Source organism: Scleropages formosus, chromosome 7 (assembly GCF_900964775.1).
Source record: "Scleropages formosus chromosome 7, fSclFor1.1, whole genome shotgun sequence".
Taxonomy (NCBI): Eukaryota; Metazoa; Chordata; class Actinopteri; order Osteoglossiformes; family Osteoglossidae; genus Scleropages; species Scleropages formosus.
In genome coordinates this window covers 19,455,389-19,474,212 of record NC_041812.1, presented here as the reverse complement: position 1 = coordinate 19,474,212, position 18,824 = coordinate 19,455,389, and the positions used below count along the sequence as shown (strand labels likewise).

Genomic DNA, 18,824 nt, shown 5'->3' with positions numbered 1-18,824 from the left:
AGCAAAAATATAAAAAAAAACCTACCAATCTAAAATCTGTTTTGGAATTCTCTATTCAATAATTTAACCGCAGCTGAGTTGGCACAAAAGAATTTTTAGAACTTTCGAAATTTTGATTTACACATGTCATCAGAATCTAAATCGCCTCCCTGGACCCCGTGTGTTAAAATTGTAGAGAATGTAGTAGAATTCTAAGAAATGTCACGTGTGTCATCAGACAGCAGCAATTTTTTAGCTTGTTATACCTCGACAACTCCTGTATGGGTCGTTTCTCTCTCTTCCCACCCTAGTTTTTTAGAGCAGTATGTGAACTATGTATGTACTAGTCGTGCAAGTTTCGATTTTCGACGATGAGGTTACAGACAGTAAGTTGTTGGACTGATTCTAAAATGCAACCACTGCCGCGTTACAACTCGCAAAATACAAGGCAACTGACCTCGCTCGCTGTTGTCTCAAGAAGAACGTAAATTCTAACAAAGGAAAAACTGTGTTTTGCCAAATCACGGACTTAGTCGCACCGAACTGTTAATACAGGGGAAAAAAAAAAAAATTTTAAAGAAAAAAAAACTAGAAAGGCGCTGCATCGACTAACACGATGCCTTTCCGAAACCACCTGTAACCGAGCGGCAGCTGCGCAGCGCGCGCTCTGCCCTCCCTCGCGCCAACAACCCCCCACTCCCTCAACGGTCCCACTTTCCATTCAGATAGACGGATGTGTTCGCGCATGCGCACTTCGCGACCCAGGCCGCCATTTTGTGCAGAGCCCACTCTGCTAAAGCGGGAGAGGATTAAAACCGCCGGAGGAGAAAGGCGTATTTCTCTACCGTCGTCGACAGAATAAGGAGCAGACGGCTGGCTTTCGTTTGAATTTAACGAGAAAACAGAGAGAAGAGAGCAGGTATTACCGCCTCACTTTCCAGAAAAAGGGGGGATTTTTGCAGGAGCTTTATTCGGCCTCTAGGTGTCACGATGGGGCTCCCGGTTCTGGCGGATGGCGGGGGGTGTTTGTCTCCCTCTATCGTTATCGAAAATTTAGCGAAAAAACATGTTTAACCCAGAAGTTGGCGATAATGTTTGAATATTTAGCCGTTTGGTATACTGTATTTGTATGCACTTTCTCACAGATGGATTTTTAAAGGACGCCCTAGTTTTGGCGACGTGTTTAGGCCAGGCGTCCATTTTCTTTCTCTTCTTTGTTTGCTCTTCGGAGTGAAAAACCCGCGACTAGGCTAGGGCTTCCCCCATAAACCCGGTCCAGAGATAGCAACACAACACACACACACAAAAAAAAACTGTTACCACTCACATAAGTGGGAGAAATACACCTTATTACTCGTCGTCCTGTGTGGAATTTGCAGAAAAGTCCACCGACGCGACGGCTTTCGCGCCAAGAGACTCGAGTGCTCAGCGCGGTCCCCGGGCCCCGCCGGCGCAGCCCGTCCGACGCGTCGGCCTCTGGCTCTGCTCTAGACTGGAGCCCTTCATTCCGTCCCTCTCTTACACGACCACGCGTTTTGCAGCTCGAAGGGCGACTGTTCCGTCTCTTTTTTTTTTTTTTTTTGTTTTTTTTTTAAACTGCCCCGGGTTCAAGTTTAGTCTGCCAAATGGGAGCACGTCCAGAACACGACGTCCAGCTACCACCCGCCTGCGCAGGCTGCGGTGCCTCTCGGTCTCGCGCTGAGGTGAAGTGCTGCGCGTTCCGCCGTCCTCAGGTCAGAGCGCGCGGCTAAACTAAGCACTTAGACCTCTCGGTCGTCGTGCTCGGTGGCTGTTCACGCGGCTCACGGTGTCCTAAACGGGAGAGGAGAGCTGGGCAGCTGCGCGACCGTTCGGTGTTTCCTTCGGACCGCCGAGCGGCCGAGAGCTCCCTCTACAACCCGCTCGGAGAGCTGCACGACCGCCGCGTTAAGTGCGCACGTGTGTGTGTGTGTGTGTGTGTGTGTGTGTGTGTGTGTGAGAGAGAGAGAGAGAGAGGCAGAGTGGGTTGGTGAACGTCCACTCTGTGAAGATGCTTTTTTTCATAACCGTACCGTTCCCCTACTACGATGTTACGTACAAATTGGCGGGAATCTGCCGCGCGCGCCGATTTCCCCTTGAAACTTCCGCCTCAGTTGCGCGGCTAAACTTGTGTTGTGTTGGACGCTGTGCGCTTCGGCTGTTTTTACTTCTGAGCTTAACAACATATTTGGTCTCCCAGTAGGTGCCATCAAGAAAACGCAATGGCGTAATAAACATCGGGCTGGACACGCCCCTTGTTAAGCCTGTGTTGTTATAGCCGTTAATAAAGACTGTTCCCCTTTCTGATAGTCTCATCATGTGATTTTGTAAGGTCAACTTGTACAGCCATGACACATGGAGATGGCGAGTGATGCTGATGCACAGGATTCATGTCTGTTTCTGACAGGTTCAGGTGTAGGTAGCAAGCAGGAGAGTAAAAGCAGTTTAATTGATCAGCCAGGAACAGAGAGTGGCATCAAGGACACAGGCGTACAGATGGAAGTGTTCGTTCGTGGTGCAGGTAACTCTTGGAGGAAGGAAGAGTTCGGTTAATGTTTTTGCCATTACAGCCCTGTGTCTGGTTTCACAGAAAAGTATAAACTATATATGATTTTTTTTCTTTTTTTCTGAAAGTGCTTTCTAGATCCTGTTGTTGGCCTATAGACTACAAAATCAAAACATGATCCTCTGTAATTTGCATTACTCACATTCAGGGGTTCTGTTTACCCCATTTAAGACAGTCAGCTTGGAGTCCTTCATTTGTCACAAAAATTAAGAATTAAGTGCTAGGACATGCAAAATGTTTTTGACGCTTTGTCAAACTGCTGTACAGGTGCTGGATGACAGTCCTTCAAGCTGTTTCTACATTTAAGTTTTGTTAAACAGGATATTGATAGAACAGTTTTGTATGTGAAGATCTTTGTGCTGAAAGAGCCAGATTCCAGACTGTGCCACAGGTTAACGTTGATGTTTCCATACAGTGTGTGCTTTCAAGTTGGAAGCCATGGAAGGAGAACCAACTGATGCTGTGGTTGATGATGGCAACGATGCCTTTAAGGCAAAGGAGTGCAAGACATACCACAGACGTCGCGAGGGCGAAGATGATGAAGTTGGCGTGGAGCTCATTCAGGGTCAGCCAGTGGGAATTGAGGTGGTGGAGCAGCAGCCTGATGGGAACATGGGACAGCAGCAGTTGGTGCAAGATGTGAACAGCAACATGGACATGATGGTTATGGGATCCTTGGACCCAGCACTACTGCAGATGAAAACGGAGGTGATGGAGACAGGCGTTGTACACCCCGAAGCAGGGGTTGCTGGCACAGTGGGTGTCCAAGGGACACCACATGAGGCCACCGTTACCACGGTGGACGACACACAGATAATCACGCTCCAGGTAGTGAACATGGAGGAGCAGCCACTTGGCCTGGGAGAGCTACAGCTGGTGCAAGTACCTGTGTCTGCTGTGCCAGTGAGCACCACAACTGTGGTGGATGAACTGCAGGGTACCTTTGATGCCACTTCCATGCCCAAGGATGGGGAGCCAGTCATCTGCCACACTCTGCCTTTACCCGAGGGCTTCCAGGTGGGGGGATGACTCTAGATGGTGTTCTGTTAATGTCTGTCTCTTATTCAGATTTAGTCTTCTTGAAGTTAGGAAAGCTTAAACTATACTAACAAGTTATCTAGGTTGTAGAGCAGATAGACTGCATTTTTAAATCGCTGGTATTATATTCATTTACATTTATTCATTTAGCAGACTCTCTTCTCCAAAGCAATGTACATCTCAGGGAAATACAATTTGTGCATTAAATTAGGAGAAGGAGAGACATTTGTAGACATGTGATTCTCAAGTGAACTTAGTTTGTTTCTTTCCCCTTTATGCACCGATGTTCATTGCACGAGTAGGTGCATAAAACTCAGAATAGATGATTCCTGATCACCTTCCTTCAAAAATATAATTTATTTATTATAAAGGTACACAAACATTTACTTGTAATGCAGGATTAGTGGCTGTGTAAAGGCTTATCTGGGAATGATCATAAAGTTATGGTCCATGAACATTTACATATACGTGATGACATATTCAAATATATTTCCAAGATGAGGCGATGATAACCTGTGGTGTTGACCTCAAAACCCGTTAGAAGTCTGTGTGCAGCTTCACCATTGGATGTATCCTGTTTGTAGGTGGTCAAAGTGGGCGCAAATGGGGAGGTGGAGACAGTGGAGCAAGATGAGCTCCAGGCACAGGAGGCTCCAGAGCCTCAGAATGAAGATCCGTCATGGTCCAAAGACCCAGACTACCAACCCCCAGTGAAAAAAGTAAAAAAAACAAAGAAGAGTAAATTGCGATATAACACTGAAGAGGGCAAAGACATGGATGTGTCAGTCTATGACTTCGAGGAGGAGCAGCAGGAGGGACTCCTGTCAGAGGTTAACGCTGAGAAGGTGGTTGGCAACATGAAGCCCCCAAAGCCCACCAAGATCAAGAAGAAAGGTTAGATTGAGCTGTCACAGTAACACTGTGCCTTTCCATTGCTGTTGTGCTGCAACTAATTGCTAATATACAGAGGTGTCTAATCCTCTCCAGGTGCTTTGTTTATAGGCAAGTCTTCAGTCCTGTAGAGACCTGAAACGCTTGACTAACTTAACATTTCTGTTAATTCATGACTACAAATGAAAACCAGTGTAGTAGATCCACCCTAAACTCTTAAACCATGGGCTTGGAACAAGTGTTGGACTAGTTTATCTTTTTGAACTTTGGCAGCTGAATGCTGTTTGATGTTCCTTCTATGCCAGGTGTGAAGAAGACATTCCAGTGTGAGCTGTGCAGTTACACATGTCCTCGTCGTTCCAATTTGGACCGTCATATGAAGAGCCACACAGATGAGCGGCCACACAAATGCCACTTGTGCGGACGTGCCTTTAGGACTGTCACCCTTCTGAGGAACCATCTGAACACACACACAGGTTCGGTCCAAGAGCTTTGACTTTTACACCTGAAAAGCATTGGTTTAGCGTGGTACAAGGTGTGAAAGTTCTTTAGCAGGTGGCAGCATTGTTTGACATCAGTGGTCTGGCATCATTACAAGTCTTTTTAAATGGTTTCTTCCCCTTTAGGAACCAGACCACACAAATGTACTGACTGTGATATGGCCTTTGTGACAAGCGGAGAGCTGGTTAGACATCGGCGCTATAAGCACACTCATGAGAAGCCCTTCAAATGCTCCATGTGTGACTATTCCAGCGTTGAGGTGAGTGCCTGGGTTTTCTTCCTTGACCTGCTGGCCTTAATTCATGGTAGTCCCTGATCAAACACAGTCTGTTTCCATTTCATAGTTGAGTGTGTGTCTTTCAGGTCAGCAAGCTGAAGAGGCACATCCGTTCACACACAGGGGAGCGCCCATTTCAGTGCAGCCTGTGCAGCTATGCTAGCAGAGACACTTACAAGCTGAAAAGACACATGCGCACACACTCAGGTGACAACCCTATCACATTTTGTGAAATTAATTGACCTTTCCATGGGGTCAGAAAGAATACTGACCAAGGCTGCGTAGGAAAAAATAACTATATTGTTTTGTCCCAGGGGAGAAACCATACGAGTGCTACATCTGCCATGCACGTTTCACACAGAGTGGAACCATGAAGATGCACATCTTGCAGAAGCACACAGAGAATGTGGCAAAATTCCACTGCCCTCACTGCGACACTGTCATTGCGCGCAAGAGCGACCTGGGTGAGTCACTATGAACACTAGACTGATCATTGGAGGCCACAGTATCTAGTCCCAAATGATTCAAGAAAGATGTAACTAAAAGTTGATTTGGGAGATTTCATTAATGGTAACTGGCAGTAATTTGAATTTCTTGAGTCCACAGGTGTGCACTTGAGGAAGCAGCATTCATACATCGAGCAGGGCAGAAAGTGCCGCTACTGTGATGCAGTGTTCCATGAGCGCTATGCCCTCATTCAGCACCAGAAGTCTCACAAGAACGAGAAACGTTTCAAGTGTGACCAGTGCGACTATGCCTGCCGTCAGGTGAGGGAAGACGAAGGCTTGTCTTGTTCTTTGTGATGTTATGAAGCTGCTAAATGAATATCTTTTGATGTGAGCTATTTTCTGTTTTTCGGTGGGATCAGGAGCGCCACATGGTGATGCACAAGCGCACCCACACGGGAGAGAAGCCGTTTGCTTGCAGCCACTGTGAGAAGACCTTCCGCCAAAAACAGCTCCTTGACATGCACTTCCGTCGCTACCATGACCCCAACTTCGTGCCCACTTCCTTTGTGTGTAACAAATGTGGCAAGACCTTTACTCGCAGGGTATGTGCCCAGTGGCAGGTTATGGCCATGGCAAACCTTCATTACCTGAAGGACTTTTACATTAGCATAGGACTTCTACAAGAAAATGCAATATAGCCTTGCTTTATTTGAGAAAACAGATATTCAGTTCTCTGTTAGAAAGCTTAGGACAGAGGGGTTTAAGAGCGATGAAGGTCAGCTGTGTCTGACATGTAGCATTCTAACTCGCCCTCCTATCCACTGTGTTCCTTCTCAGAACACTATGGCACGACATGCAGAGCATTGCTCAGGCCCCGATGCGGCTGATGGGGAGAACGGAGCCACTCCCAAGAAGAGAGTGGGGCGCAAGAGGAAGATGCGTTCCCGGAAGGATGACGACGACAGCGGTACGTCATCTGTTTAGTGTTAAAACTACTTTTAAGTGCCTTTGTTTTGATTTGAATCACATGCCTCCTATCAGTTATCCTTGCTATCCAGCAAAAGATGTACCTGTAAACCTATTATTACTATATAATTTTATTTTTGTATAATTAATATAGCTCAAGATGGAAGTTATTTTCAGTTGTCAAAAGGGTGTCTTTTGATAACATCAGACTACTAAAATCATTTCTTCTGATCGACTCTGAATGGGTCGTTTTGGAGATTCTATTATAAGAGCACAGCCTCCCATAGCTAAAGGCCTTATCTGTACTAGTAAAGAGCTGTTCACCCCACCTTTAATAGGCTCATTTTCTGGTAATATATGAGGCTGCTTTAATATTTTGCAAGATCACACATCAAAATTAGGTGGAAGTAGTTAATACCAAATTGTATTTTTATGTACAAGTTTTCATTTCTTTAAAGTACAAAATGTTGTTGAACATAATATAATGTTGCAAGTTAATCAGAAGTCCCTATTTAATTCTGTGTATACTTTGGCATATTGCGTACAGTGCATACATCCTGAGAGTAAGAATACAACTGTTTGAAACCTCAGTCACTTTTACCCCATAAATTACAATCAGTAGTAGCCTAATTATGTAGATGTTCCTTCACATATTTCTAGGTTAGGTTCTTAAAAAACCAATGTAGACTTTTTTCCTTTATTTTAATATAGCTGGAAATGAATAAAAACTCATTTTAAATTACTTACGATGGGTTCTGTCAACAAACAATTAAGTCCTGCTTATTCACTTATTCTTCCCATAAACAGCAATAACATTTGCCATCTTGTTGTTGATTACCAGATATGCACTGTAAACACAGTGGTAGTGAATTGAATTAAGGCAATCCCACACTCCTGTTCTGTCTGAGTGTATTTTATGCCCATTTGTCAGCTGGGTACCTAAACACAGGCCATTTCCTCTGCTAAAACAGGAACATTAGAAAATAGATGCCTGAAGAAGTTTGTTCAAAAATAAATAGAGAAGTGTTTATGTCTTTGAAAGATACAAAGGCTCCGCATATACATATTTCTAGCTTGTTGGTCAGGTTAAGTCTGTTTGTTAGCACAGCTTACCAGTTGGATAAAGTTAACAGGCAACCAGTTACAGAATGATGGCTATTCTGTAACTCTTGAGTGGGTATAATGTTCTGTACTGTAACTTGTGTCTCCTGTTTAATCCTTTACAGATGATCAAGCAGATGCTGTGCTGGATGACATTGAGGAGGAAGAGGAAGAACTATTGGCTTCTGCCCAAATGGAGGTGGATCAAGCACCACCTGTTACCCCAATCCCTGCCCCTGCACCCCCAGTGGTGAAGAGGAAACGAGGAAGACCACCAAAGCACCCAAAACCTGCTCCACGTAAGTTGCCCCAGTCCTGCCTTTGTGAAACCCATTCGACACTGTATTTTCTTGGAATGCTTTTCAGATGATTGGGACTCGGTTTTCCTGCTGAAATCCTTACTTAGTTTATCACTTTTATAGCTCTTCCCTCAAAGCAGAGGGCTTCATTCTTCCTTTATTTCTGTAAATACAGGCATCCCTCGATTTATGACCTCTTCATCTGAAATTTTGGTAATGGCTCTTGCCTTTTGATACCCAACCTTCAATTTTAAAGAACAAAAAATCTGTAGAAAGAAATTTGTTCAAAGCCTGTCCGAAAAAGCATTTAAAAATGCAGTGTTGTGTAATTGAAGCAGAAGTGCAGTAATGTACTGAAGTTGGCACTGTTGCCGTCTACTGAATATAATTCTGAAATGCACCAGCTAGGATTGTACCTATTGATTGCCATGTTTGATAATCATGAAATGATTCAAGTGTCTACATCCAGATCTCTCTCTCTCTCTCTCTCTCTCTCTCGTTGGTGTGTTAGGAATGTGAGAGTTGCATTATGGGAAGGATAGGAAATTCCACAGGACTGTCTGTCCGTCATTTTGTGTGCATTATTTATGTTGATTAATTTAGCTGACACTTTTATCCAAAGCGAGCTAGTATTAATCTGCCTACAACTATTTATCATTTTATACAGCTGTATAATTTCATTGAATAAGTTCTGGAAAAATTTGCTCAAGGGTACTGCACTGGTCAGTGAAATTAGAAATGCACTTTTTAAGCATGGAGGTGTGGTGCTCCCACAATACAATGGTCCCCGTGTGTGTGTGTGTGTGTGTGTGTGTGTGTGTGTGTGTGTGTGTGTGTGTGTGTGTGTGTGTGTAATATAGTGGAACAGGCAACTTTTGGGGATTCAGGTGATGTTTGGGGTTTTCCATGGGTTGGGAATGCATTATTATTTTTCCCAAATTATTAGAATGGAAAATAGGCTTTCTGTATGCTAATATTCAATATATGCAGCCTTTTCTGGAATCAGTTTTGTAAATCAAGGGATACCTGTAGTTCTGATGAATTCACCATGAACTGAAACCTGAGCTGTGTCCCAAAGTTTAAATTCATACAGTGTTTGTAATCCAAAAATAGCAACTTGAATAATTATTTTTTTTATCTGCTCATTTTCCACAGCTGGTCAAGTCAATAAGTGAATGTTTTGTGATGCAGGTCTATTGTTATTCTATTAATGAATTTAATTTGTGAATGTACTAATGTGTTGTATTTGCCAGCGGCAGCCATCATCCAAGTGGAGGATGAGAATACAGGCGCTGTGGAAAACATCATTGTGAAGAATGAGCCTGAGCCTGAGCAACCCAATCAGAAGGCAGAGCCTGTGGCCGAGGGTGTTGCCGAGGAAGCGGCTGAGACCGTTGAGCTGCCCATGGTTGACGCTGCCCCCAATGGTGACCTCACACCAGAGATGATCCTTAGCATGATGGACCGATGATGGGTGTCCTGGTTGAAATTTCCCCAAAATGTGTGTTCTGCTTCAGACACTCCCCAGTTTTACCTTCCTTCTTCTATATCTTAATTTCTGTGTTTTATTTTCTTTCTGCACATTTGTTTTTGAGATATGTTGAAAAATGAGTTTTGCCAATTTCTTTTTTCCAAGACTTTTTCTTCCTTCTACTGTGATTCTTTTCAATTTTTCATTGCTGTTCAAGTTTGGATCAGTGGCGCTGTAGGGGGTCTATATACAGAGCATAAGATGCATGATTTTATTTTTTTACAAGATGAACAGAATCGCAAAAGAATTTGGTTTGATGTAATAATGATTTGGTTCTGCCATGGTTCTCTGGGGAAGGTGGTGGGATGTTGCTGGCCCTAGACTGCTCTGAGTGAATGGCGGTGTAATTGCCTCCTCCATAATACAATATAAATATGCCCTTGCAGGATTTATTGGAATGTTGCATATGGCTGTACATCCATATTGAAAGAATCCTAAATTTATACTGTCAGAAAAGAGATATAGGGATGTTTTTCTTTCCTTATCATTAAACCTTTAAGGGGTCCCTGTTGACATGTTTGTGATGCCTTGAATCACTTAATACAATCAAGTTCTTAACATGTTTGAGGGTGACAGGGATCCCTGATTTGATTAGGTAGAACACGGACAAAGACTGCCATTGCATTGTTTTAAGCCTGCAATTATAATGTTGTATAAATACAAATGTCTGCTAATTTTGCTTGTAAATATATATTTTTTATTTGTTGCTATACATTTTAATCTTTTTCTAGTGATGGAACACCTTGAACGTTCTGAAAGAATAGTGTTTTAACAGTAGCTCTGGGACTTCTGCCTTTAAAGCTATCAATCACTCTGTGCGTAAATGTCTATAAATGCTTCACTGAAAATCATTGGAAAGGGCAGCCCTCTTCCTGTCTTTCATTGCTTACATGTAATGGGGAGCTTTGGAGCACACGGACCACACGCTGTGAAAGGTTCAAAGGCTTGTTGCATGAAACACATAGTCCACCCTATGATGATCTGTGAAAGGGTGTTGAGAGCAAATCATGTCCAAGATGAATGGCCTTTCTTGTTTGCCACATCTGCACAAATATTGGGGATGTGGTGAAATTCTTGTTTTTACGTTTCAACCTACTGTGCTTGAATATGACGGGTTTTTTTTTTTTTTTTTCCGTTTAGCTGCAGATCTTTTAACTGAAAACTAGTATGATGGTCAGAAAAACAATTTAAGTCCTTATCCCCATCTCATGTGCATTTCTTCAAATCTCCTTTTAACCCCTACTGCTGTACATTTGGTGTTACGGGCATTGGGGTTTTGGATATTTGGGACATGGGGTCACTGAACAAATTCAAATTGTTCACAGGATGAAGCTGGAAAGATGTGTCTATAAAGTTTTGTTTGCTTAAACAACTTTTACAGAACTTCTTTTCTGAATGGAATTTCTTCTGTTAAATGTATTTGCATTTAAATAGCTTTTGTTAAGCTCTTACAATGATAGGTTGATGCATTTTTGTACTTAGCTGTACTGTGAATTTTTCGGTAGATGAAAGCCAACATCATAAAGACATTTATCAGGGCTGGATGGGCAGGGCTCAAAACAAGAGCTGGGATGGAGAATGTATTGCTGTACAGCTAATAAAAAAAGGAAAAAAAAAAAAAAGAATTTCACCTAATTTGGTATTTTGTGTATATTGTAAAAGATTGGCGTTAAGGTTAAACTTTAAAGAAGCATAAAAGGCAAAGTTCATGGAAGAATGTCAGATTTTTATGCCCTTTGTTTATGTTATACTGTTTACGTGTGCTTTTCTGACTGACATGGCAGCTGCTGCAGCGGAACTGGCACAGCTTTCCATCATAAACCACGAAGGTTCTTGGTTCTGGCTCCATTGTGGTGGAACGACCACCTCCTCTCTCTCAGAACTGTTGAATCTCTGCCCACATTTAAAAAGGGTCTGAGCTCACCTCTTCCAGACTCACTTTGCCCATGATCTCTTAAGTTAATGTAAATGTTCATGCACTATAACTAAGATCATGCCTGGATAAACCTTTACAGAGCTATTCCTGTAATACATGTAAATGTTTAGATATATCTCAAAAAAAAAAAAAAATCTAGGAAGGTGATTAGGAATTGTGGATATTCTGATAAAGTTTTATCCAGCTTCTTGTGTGACGAGCAGTGGTTCATATGGTGCAAAGAAACAAACTGGACTGAAGAATCACTCGTCGGCATTTATGTCTCTTTCTGCTAGTGTACACGTTGTATTTTCTACGAGATGTACGTCGCTTTGTAAAAAAAAAAAAAAGTGTCTGCTGAATGAATAAATGTGTGTAATGTAAGTGTGAAGAAGGTAACCCTTCTTCCATTTTAGCCGTTTCAGCAGTTTGTAAACCACCACTTGTAATTCCTTCACAGGTCCAGTTCATGCACTGCAAACTAGAGCTATGGTACATTGGTCCTGCTCCTCATTTACAATGAGAACCCTTGTTTAGTAAGCGATGGTCACGTGGGAAGGTGGTCTGAGGAGCGAAAACCAAGTCTCGGAGTGAGCTAAGCAGTCTGTGCAATTTCATTGTGTATACCAGCTGATCCTGGGGACTGGTGACGGTAAAGTCTGTCAAACCACGGTCAAGTCCCTGAGGGGGACTGATCCTGAAAAGTCCTGGAAACCGATGCATCCTTCTCATTCTGCTCTGACTTTGCTTATGTGTTACACTCAAAATGTTTCCTAGCTTGCAGCAGCTGCGGTGGCTGAAATGCACTGTTCTTAAGACATTTATCAGTGCTCGGAGGGCAGAGCTCAAAATGAACACCTTTAAAACTATGTGCCATTTCAGCGAGGGGGAAAAAATGCACGTGACCCAATATAAAAACAACAGCTGTCTTGGCTCTGCAGCGGTTTTCTGTACAGTATGTGCAGATTTCCACCTTTGCTGCCGAGGAAGATGCAGTTGCCATTTTTGTCAAAGTATGGTGCTCACGAAGTGTCAAAAGAGGAGGAGCTCTGGATTCTCTAGTAAAACTGCAAACATTTTCCAGTAAGTGTAACCCATATGTTTTCCAGGGTCTTTTTTTAAATCTCGGTGCTTTGCTAGAGAGGGGTGACGCAATGGGGGTTTGACACGCCTGGCGCATCATCGCTCTCCTCCGCGTATTCACAGCATCGTCTGAGATATGCTAGTGAGACGATGGAGCCTCCATCATATTTACCAACGTTGCCGACGGCAACGGTCGCTCTCTCCAAGAGCAGGGGCTTTCGGGCTCCTTCGGTCATGGGGTTCGGTTTTTGTACTGGGGGAGTTGATGAGGCCTTGTCTTCCGTCACAGGGCAAAAAAACACCTCCCCAAGGAAAAATCCTCACATTCTATGCCTTGGAAACGTTATTTCAGAGATGCAGCTAATATGACTGTGTAAATAATGTTTTGGTTTAAGACTGAAGCCCTTTTGTCTCTCGATCGCCATTCATTCCGATAATGTAAAATGTCAGTTCCCGTTTGCTTCCTTAAACCTCGTCCAGATGGTCTGTGCGCCGCTACTGAGCCGGCAGCCAGATCCTCAAAAGCAAAGCAAAGAAAATGAGTCGAAAGCACCATTAAGGAGTTCATCGTTGGCGTAATTTCAGCAGTTTTCTTCGGAAGGTATCAGAAACTTTGTGTTCCTATGCAGAGCTATTTAACTTGGTAAAATGGAACTGGGGGTTGCCATAGCAACCAGTACTTCTCCTGTTACTAGGAAACTCAAGTGTGGGATTGTGTGTGTCGAGCTCTAGCGTGCTGTTGTGGGCCAGTTCGGTGGCCCCCGTTACAGCACTTTCTGATGTGTGGGGTGACCTAAGCATGGAGTTAGGCATGAAGTTCCGTAAACGTACACTCAGATGTGCATTGTTACATTAACGTTGTATAATCTCTGCTATATTAAATCCGGTAATTGAGTCGGCATATTGTACAGCATCGCGGTTTTGTTGACAGCTTGTCTGTCACCAGCCTGGAGGCTTCTTAATGAGCTAAAGTACTCAGTGTTTTTTCTTTCACATTGAGTTTTCTGAAAATTATTTCCTGAGCAAAAAAAAAAAGAAGTCAACAGTGCTGATGATATATCGGAAAATATGACGCCATTCAGCGTTTGTTCCCTTTCATCAGGGAAATGTTTAGAGTGACGAAGCCCTTTGTTTTGAAGCGGTACGGTCACCTAAAACATGAGATTCGACAAAACCCTTGCGTTCGCTGTGCGTCGTGATGAATCGTCTGTGACCCATGATGCTTAATTTCTTTCTCTCACGTTTTGTCTCCCGTGACGGCGGTGGTCTCGAGGAGCACGGCCCTAAGGTCTCCCGTCGTCTTTTACGTTTGCGGTGAGACATCGCTGCTCCCTCGCTGGCTCCAGGCCACCACGTATTTACCCCATCGCGTACCGGAGTTCAACTGCAGCGTCAAACCCGGTCCCCTCCCGGTCCCGTGCTACATCACACGCCAAATCGCAGCCAGTAGCTTCTCTCCTTCTCTGCTACGCCATATCGTATCCGATCTCCTGGGTCCGCTATCATATTCATGTGTTTTTTTTCTTTTTTAGACCGCTCTTCTAGCGTGCGTGTGTCTGTTTTAGCGTCTTGAAATAATGCGAGTGAGAGTAAGGTCTGAACGCTACCATAGTGAACGTGGTGAGCCCGAGGCTCTCTGCCAACACGCCGGACTATTTCCAGACTAAGAGGCTCCCGACTCCCACCTGCAGATGGAATCAACCGGGGAAGCTCAGGCTTCTGTTTCCTGCACTCTGCTCTTCTCGACATTTGGTGCAGCTCGAGAAACGGGCGGCAGGTGGCGCGGCAGCAGGAGCCCTGGCCGTGCAAGAAGATGGAGCGGGTTTGAATCCCACCTTGATGTTACCCTGAACCGATAGGGTACAAATGACCCGGTCGTCTAGATAGGTAAATCACTGCAAAGAACTGAGTGTACAAACCTAACGCTGTGAGTTATTGTCACTTTGGAGAAAACGGTTCGCTAAATGAATATATAATAACAGTAATGATAATAAATACTAATGAAACGGTCGGTACATGGTCATTGTGCGACCGTGACGACGGGGTATCGTGAGGGTTCGGTTTAGTTGTGGTCGCTGTCCTTGGTGCATCGGTACCTGTTTGGAGAAACGCTTTTTCTCTTTTTACCCAGTTGCCCTGTACCACCCGGAGCCGAATTCTAACCCCGAACATCACTCTGCTGTCGTCCGCCGGTTCCTCATCTAAGTGGACATGCGGTGGACCAGTAATGATGCCCTCGCCTCGGCGAGCTGCACCGGCGGTGTCTTTCTGCGCCATCCTTATCGCACAATAAAGGCGACTGCTTCATCGAATGGATAATGCCAGCGATTTATCTCTGATTAGGCGACCCGTTTCTTCTCAGGGTTTTTTCTCACGCCTTCCCCTTCTCTGTGTTTCCGTTCACGTTAAAATGCGGATGGTGTTCGCGGCGGGGGCGCGGTGGTGCAGTGGGTTGGACCAGGTCCTGCTCTCCGGTGGGTCTGGGGTTCGAATCCCGCTCGGGGTGCCTTGCGATGGACTGGCGTCCCGTCCTGGGTGTGTCCCCTCCCCCTCCGGCCTTACGCCCTGTGTTGCTGGGTTAAGCTCCGGTTCCCCGTGACCCCGTATGGGACAAGCGGTTCTGAAGGTGTGTGTGTGTTCACGGAGTCCTCGTGTCAAATGCGCAACGGGACTCCACCGTACGTGAGCGGCCGGATTTTGCCGGAATGGCCACGCCGAGCATCGCCGCTCTTGGGCTGCACGGCTTCCGCCACCGATGGGAAAGTTCTTCATTGCAGGCTGGAAAGTCACAACGGGCCTTTTGCCAAAAGAGAGAAAAAAATGTGCGAATGTAGCACCGAAACGGTCGTCCTTCTCCTCTTTTCCCGTTTCGTCCAGGGAAGCTCACAGATGGCGTCAAGCTTCGTGCGCGCGCGTTACGGACCTTCGCCACCTATCCCGCGGCAGAGCTTTGTTAAACACTCCAATTTGTCTACTGAGGAAACAAACCGGAAGAGATCGGCAGATACTTCCGGGATAGGCTCCGTACCACCGTGACCCTGCCTGCTCCGGACAGCAGTTATCGACGATGGCCGGATGGATCGACTGACCAGATCAAAGTCGATCGGTGGGATAAACGGATTCCTTCCCTCTGCCGTGCGGTAGGTAAAGTGACCGGTTCTTTACCGTGATCGGCTCTCGGAGACGGTCTGGAGCCTTCGGGGCCCAGTGAAGGACCGCGTTCTCACCGCGGTAAGAATATGCACTCTTGCTTGGCTTCTCCGCACAAATCCTTAGAAGTCAGGTGGCTGCTGAGGACTTTACTACGAGATGATGAATTATACAGATGTTTTCCTAAAAGCATTCGTGTCTTTTCTAACGGCTCGATCGGTTGCTCCTCTTTTACCGCGGCGCGCCCCAAGGCCGTTCAAACGGAGGCTCACTCGTGTTGCAAGTAATCGCTTCTCCTCCGGGAAACGGGCAGGGTCCCGCCGGGAGCACCTGCCGACGGCGGACGCGTCGCGTGACCGAAACGGAGAAACCGGGCGCGGCGCCGACCCGGGAGCGACCCCGCGCCGGAAGATCTTCGGCCGGAACGCGAGCCAGAGATCCTCGGTCCTCGCGGCCGTCCGGATCGCGTCGTCCGTCCCCGGTCCTTCGCTCTCGGCCTTCGGTGGAGAAGAGCGTCGGGAGGGAGCCGCTGCAGGTCCGCCGAGATTAGCGCCCCCCCCCCTCTCGGGCAGAATGGCGCTTTTAATTACCCGGACGCCTCCTCTGTAATTACTTGTTGTGCAGCTGAGACTCTGGCGCCAGGCTTATTACCTTATTAAATCCTGTCGCTTCTCCGGTTCCTGCCTGTAGATGCTGTTCCTAGCACTTCTAGTATTTCTCCCGCCTGTGCCGTTCGGGAGAGGCGAAGCGAGTGCGGCGGAGGAGAGCGGGGTTCGGGGGTCTGAACTCATCGTGAGAGTCTGGAGTCTGCCCGACAGACATCTGCGACACAGACATCTGCGACAATAAGTGAAGATGTCCGTCAGAGTGCGTGCAGCGTATCTCTGAGTTCGAGGCTATACTGTAGTATTTACACTATTTATAGTGTGTGTGTGTGAGTGAGTGAGTGACAGGGAGAGTGTGTTCCACTCATGGATGGATGGATGGATGGATGGATGAATGACCCATTGTAAGTTGTGTATCTAGCAGTGTAAGTCACCATGGTGAATAAGGTGTGTGGGTTCATTACACTACATAGTATCCATTGCAAGTCGCTTTGGAGAAAAGCATCTGCTAAATAAATGTAAATGCACACAAACATTCCTGAAACTCTTGTGTTGCATTTTGCTGTATTTAACGCAGATTTTTGAGACTACTTGTGCAAAATGTGTAGCTATTGACCAGAATGATGACGAAATTATAAGAAAAAAATCAGCGGTGTAGGATATGCCCCCTAAATGTTCGAGAGACCTTAATCCCCCCAACATTTCTGTATAACTCATGGGTAAAATTGCTATTTTTGAATATTTAATATATGGCACATTGCTACACCATCGAATAACATCACTCTAAAGTGAGAACTAATGAGATTTGCGGTTCGTAGAATTGTGTGTCGATGTGCCATTTGTCCGCTGTCTATAAATACCTGGGACGGACCGCGAACCGTTGTCCCGCCGAGCGGCCCGCGCGGCATCCGATCTGCTTTCTGGGCCTCTTTCCTCGTCGGCGCGGTCCCACGAGCGCCTCCGCATCGAGCGTGAGCTCTGTGAGGGTTTGCGGAAGCGCGGCGTGTCGTGCGGTAAGGTGTAACGGGGTAAAGCGCTCCTCGTCACAGCAGCAGGAGGAGGTCTCTTTAACGGCCTTTGGCCTGCCGTGGTCATGGATTTCTTTTTCTAGTTAGATAATGCCCTGTTCGGGGGGGTGCGGCGGTGCGGCCGGTTTGGCCGGGTTCTGCTGTCCGGTGGGTTTGGGGTTCTAGTCCCGCTTGGGGTGCTTTGCGACGGACTGGCATCCCGTCCCGGGTGCGTCCCCTCCCCCTCCGGCCTTCCGCCCTGCGTTGCCGGGTTAGGCTCCGGCTTGCTGTGACCCCGCTTGGGATGAGCAGTTTCTGACTCTGTGTGTGTGTGTGTGTGGTTCCACCCTCCCCAGGTGTCAGCGAACAGCATAAGAAACACAAAACAAGCTTGTGGGGTCTACATGCGTGCGAGCGAAACCCACGCACACACCGCCGTGATTTGCAACGAGCTCCCGTCAGGAAGCTCACGTAGCAGCCGGAGAGGTCGGGGCTCGGGTTCGATTGGCCGCATCGACCGATTAAGCGTGAACGCGGGGACGTGGAAAGAGCGAGAATAATTATTTAACGTGAAATAATAACTGAGTGGAAGAAAAGGCAAAAGGAGGACGGTTCCTCACCGGTTACACGGCGCTCATGCACTTCTATTAAGAAGCATCTTTTAAAAGTGTATTTTCCACACTTGAATAAATTCTACATGGTAATTGCAGTTATTTGCAGGAGTGACATCGTGCAGCAGGTGGGGAAGCAGATCCCCGAAGGTCGCTGCTTTTAACCCCTGAGCGTCTCCGGCAAAAACACAGTTGCGTTAATGCCGGAAATACCTGCTTTAATCGTAGCTTTAAACGCGGAGTCAAAAGAGTCTCTTGTATTATTTTCGGGAGTTTCTTCTGCAGAGTCAACGTAGCTGATGAGGACTGGCGTGTTTTCGGGCGGCCGCCGAGCGTCTGGTCTCTCCTCCATCCGCTGCTGGGCTTGTGGTGCTTAAGGGGTTTTAATTAAGGTCCTGCGAAGGAAACGGGGGACTGGGGGGGGGACTAGGGGGGCGGGGCCAGGCGCTCTGCCCTCACCAAAAGAAGATCAAAGGAGATTTGCTTAGGATTAGTGGACCCCCACCTGCCCCACCGCGCTCACCTCCACCGCCACCGACGGAGAGACGGAGAGCAGCCGGGGGGCGCCGTGGCCAAGCGGAGCGGGACCGGGGCCCGACCGGCTGACGGGAGCAGCGGCGTCTCCTCCCCTTGCGTCCATCCAGCTGAACCGCGGAAGCATTGCCGCGCGACATGTCTTTCGGCCCCTGTCCCCCCCCCCCCCCTTCTTCTGCCGCGGCACTCGCTCCGCTCCTTCTCCGTCTTTCCGTTCCGCCCTGCGAATCGCCCGTCGACACCCTCTTCCCGGCCTCTTCCTAGGCTCCCCGATCACTTGCGCCTCTCCTCCTTTTGTTGTGC

General features: G+C 46.5%; 1 protein-coding gene across 2 annotated transcripts; it reads left to right on the top strand.

The window, feature by feature from the left end:
• The first annotated feature begins 71 nt into the window (after nt 1-71).
• Nucleotides 72-11,251, top strand: ctcf (CCCTC-binding factor (zinc finger protein)). 2 transcript variants are annotated; one of them, XM_018726667.2, is made up of 13 exons: nt 72-898; nt 2,405-2,518; nt 2,979-3,580; nt 4,186-4,495; nt 4,798-4,968; nt 5,119-5,252; nt 5,357-5,477; nt 5,585-5,734; nt 5,877-6,037; nt 6,139-6,321; nt 6,557-6,686; nt 7,912-8,085; nt 9,339-11,251. In XM_018726667.2, exons 2-13 carry the CDS (start codon nt 2,494-2,496, stop codon nt 9,554-9,556), a joined length of 2,379 nt encoding a protein of 792 aa, XP_018582183.1. In that variant the 5' UTR covers nt 72-898; nt 2,405-2,493; the 3' UTR covers nt 9,557-11,251. The 2 variants fall into 2 exon arrangements, with proteins under 2 accessions (XP_018582183.1, XP_018582184.1); XM_018726668.2 differs by lacking the exon at nt 2,405-2,518.
• Nucleotides 11,252-18,824: the final 7,573 nt, after the last annotated feature.

Coding starts and splice junctions, on each gene's coding strand:
- ctcf (XM_018726667.2), top strand. CDS start 2,494: ATGGAAGTGTTCGTTCGTGGTGCAG. Junction 2,519..2,978: donor AGTGTTCGTTCGTGGTGCAG/GTAACTCTTGGA, acceptor GTTTCCATACAG/TGTGTGCTTTCAAGTTGGAA. Junction 4,496..4,797: donor CACCAAGATCAAGAAGAAAG/GTTAGATTGAGC, acceptor CTTCTATGCCAG/GTGTGAAGAAGACATTCCAG.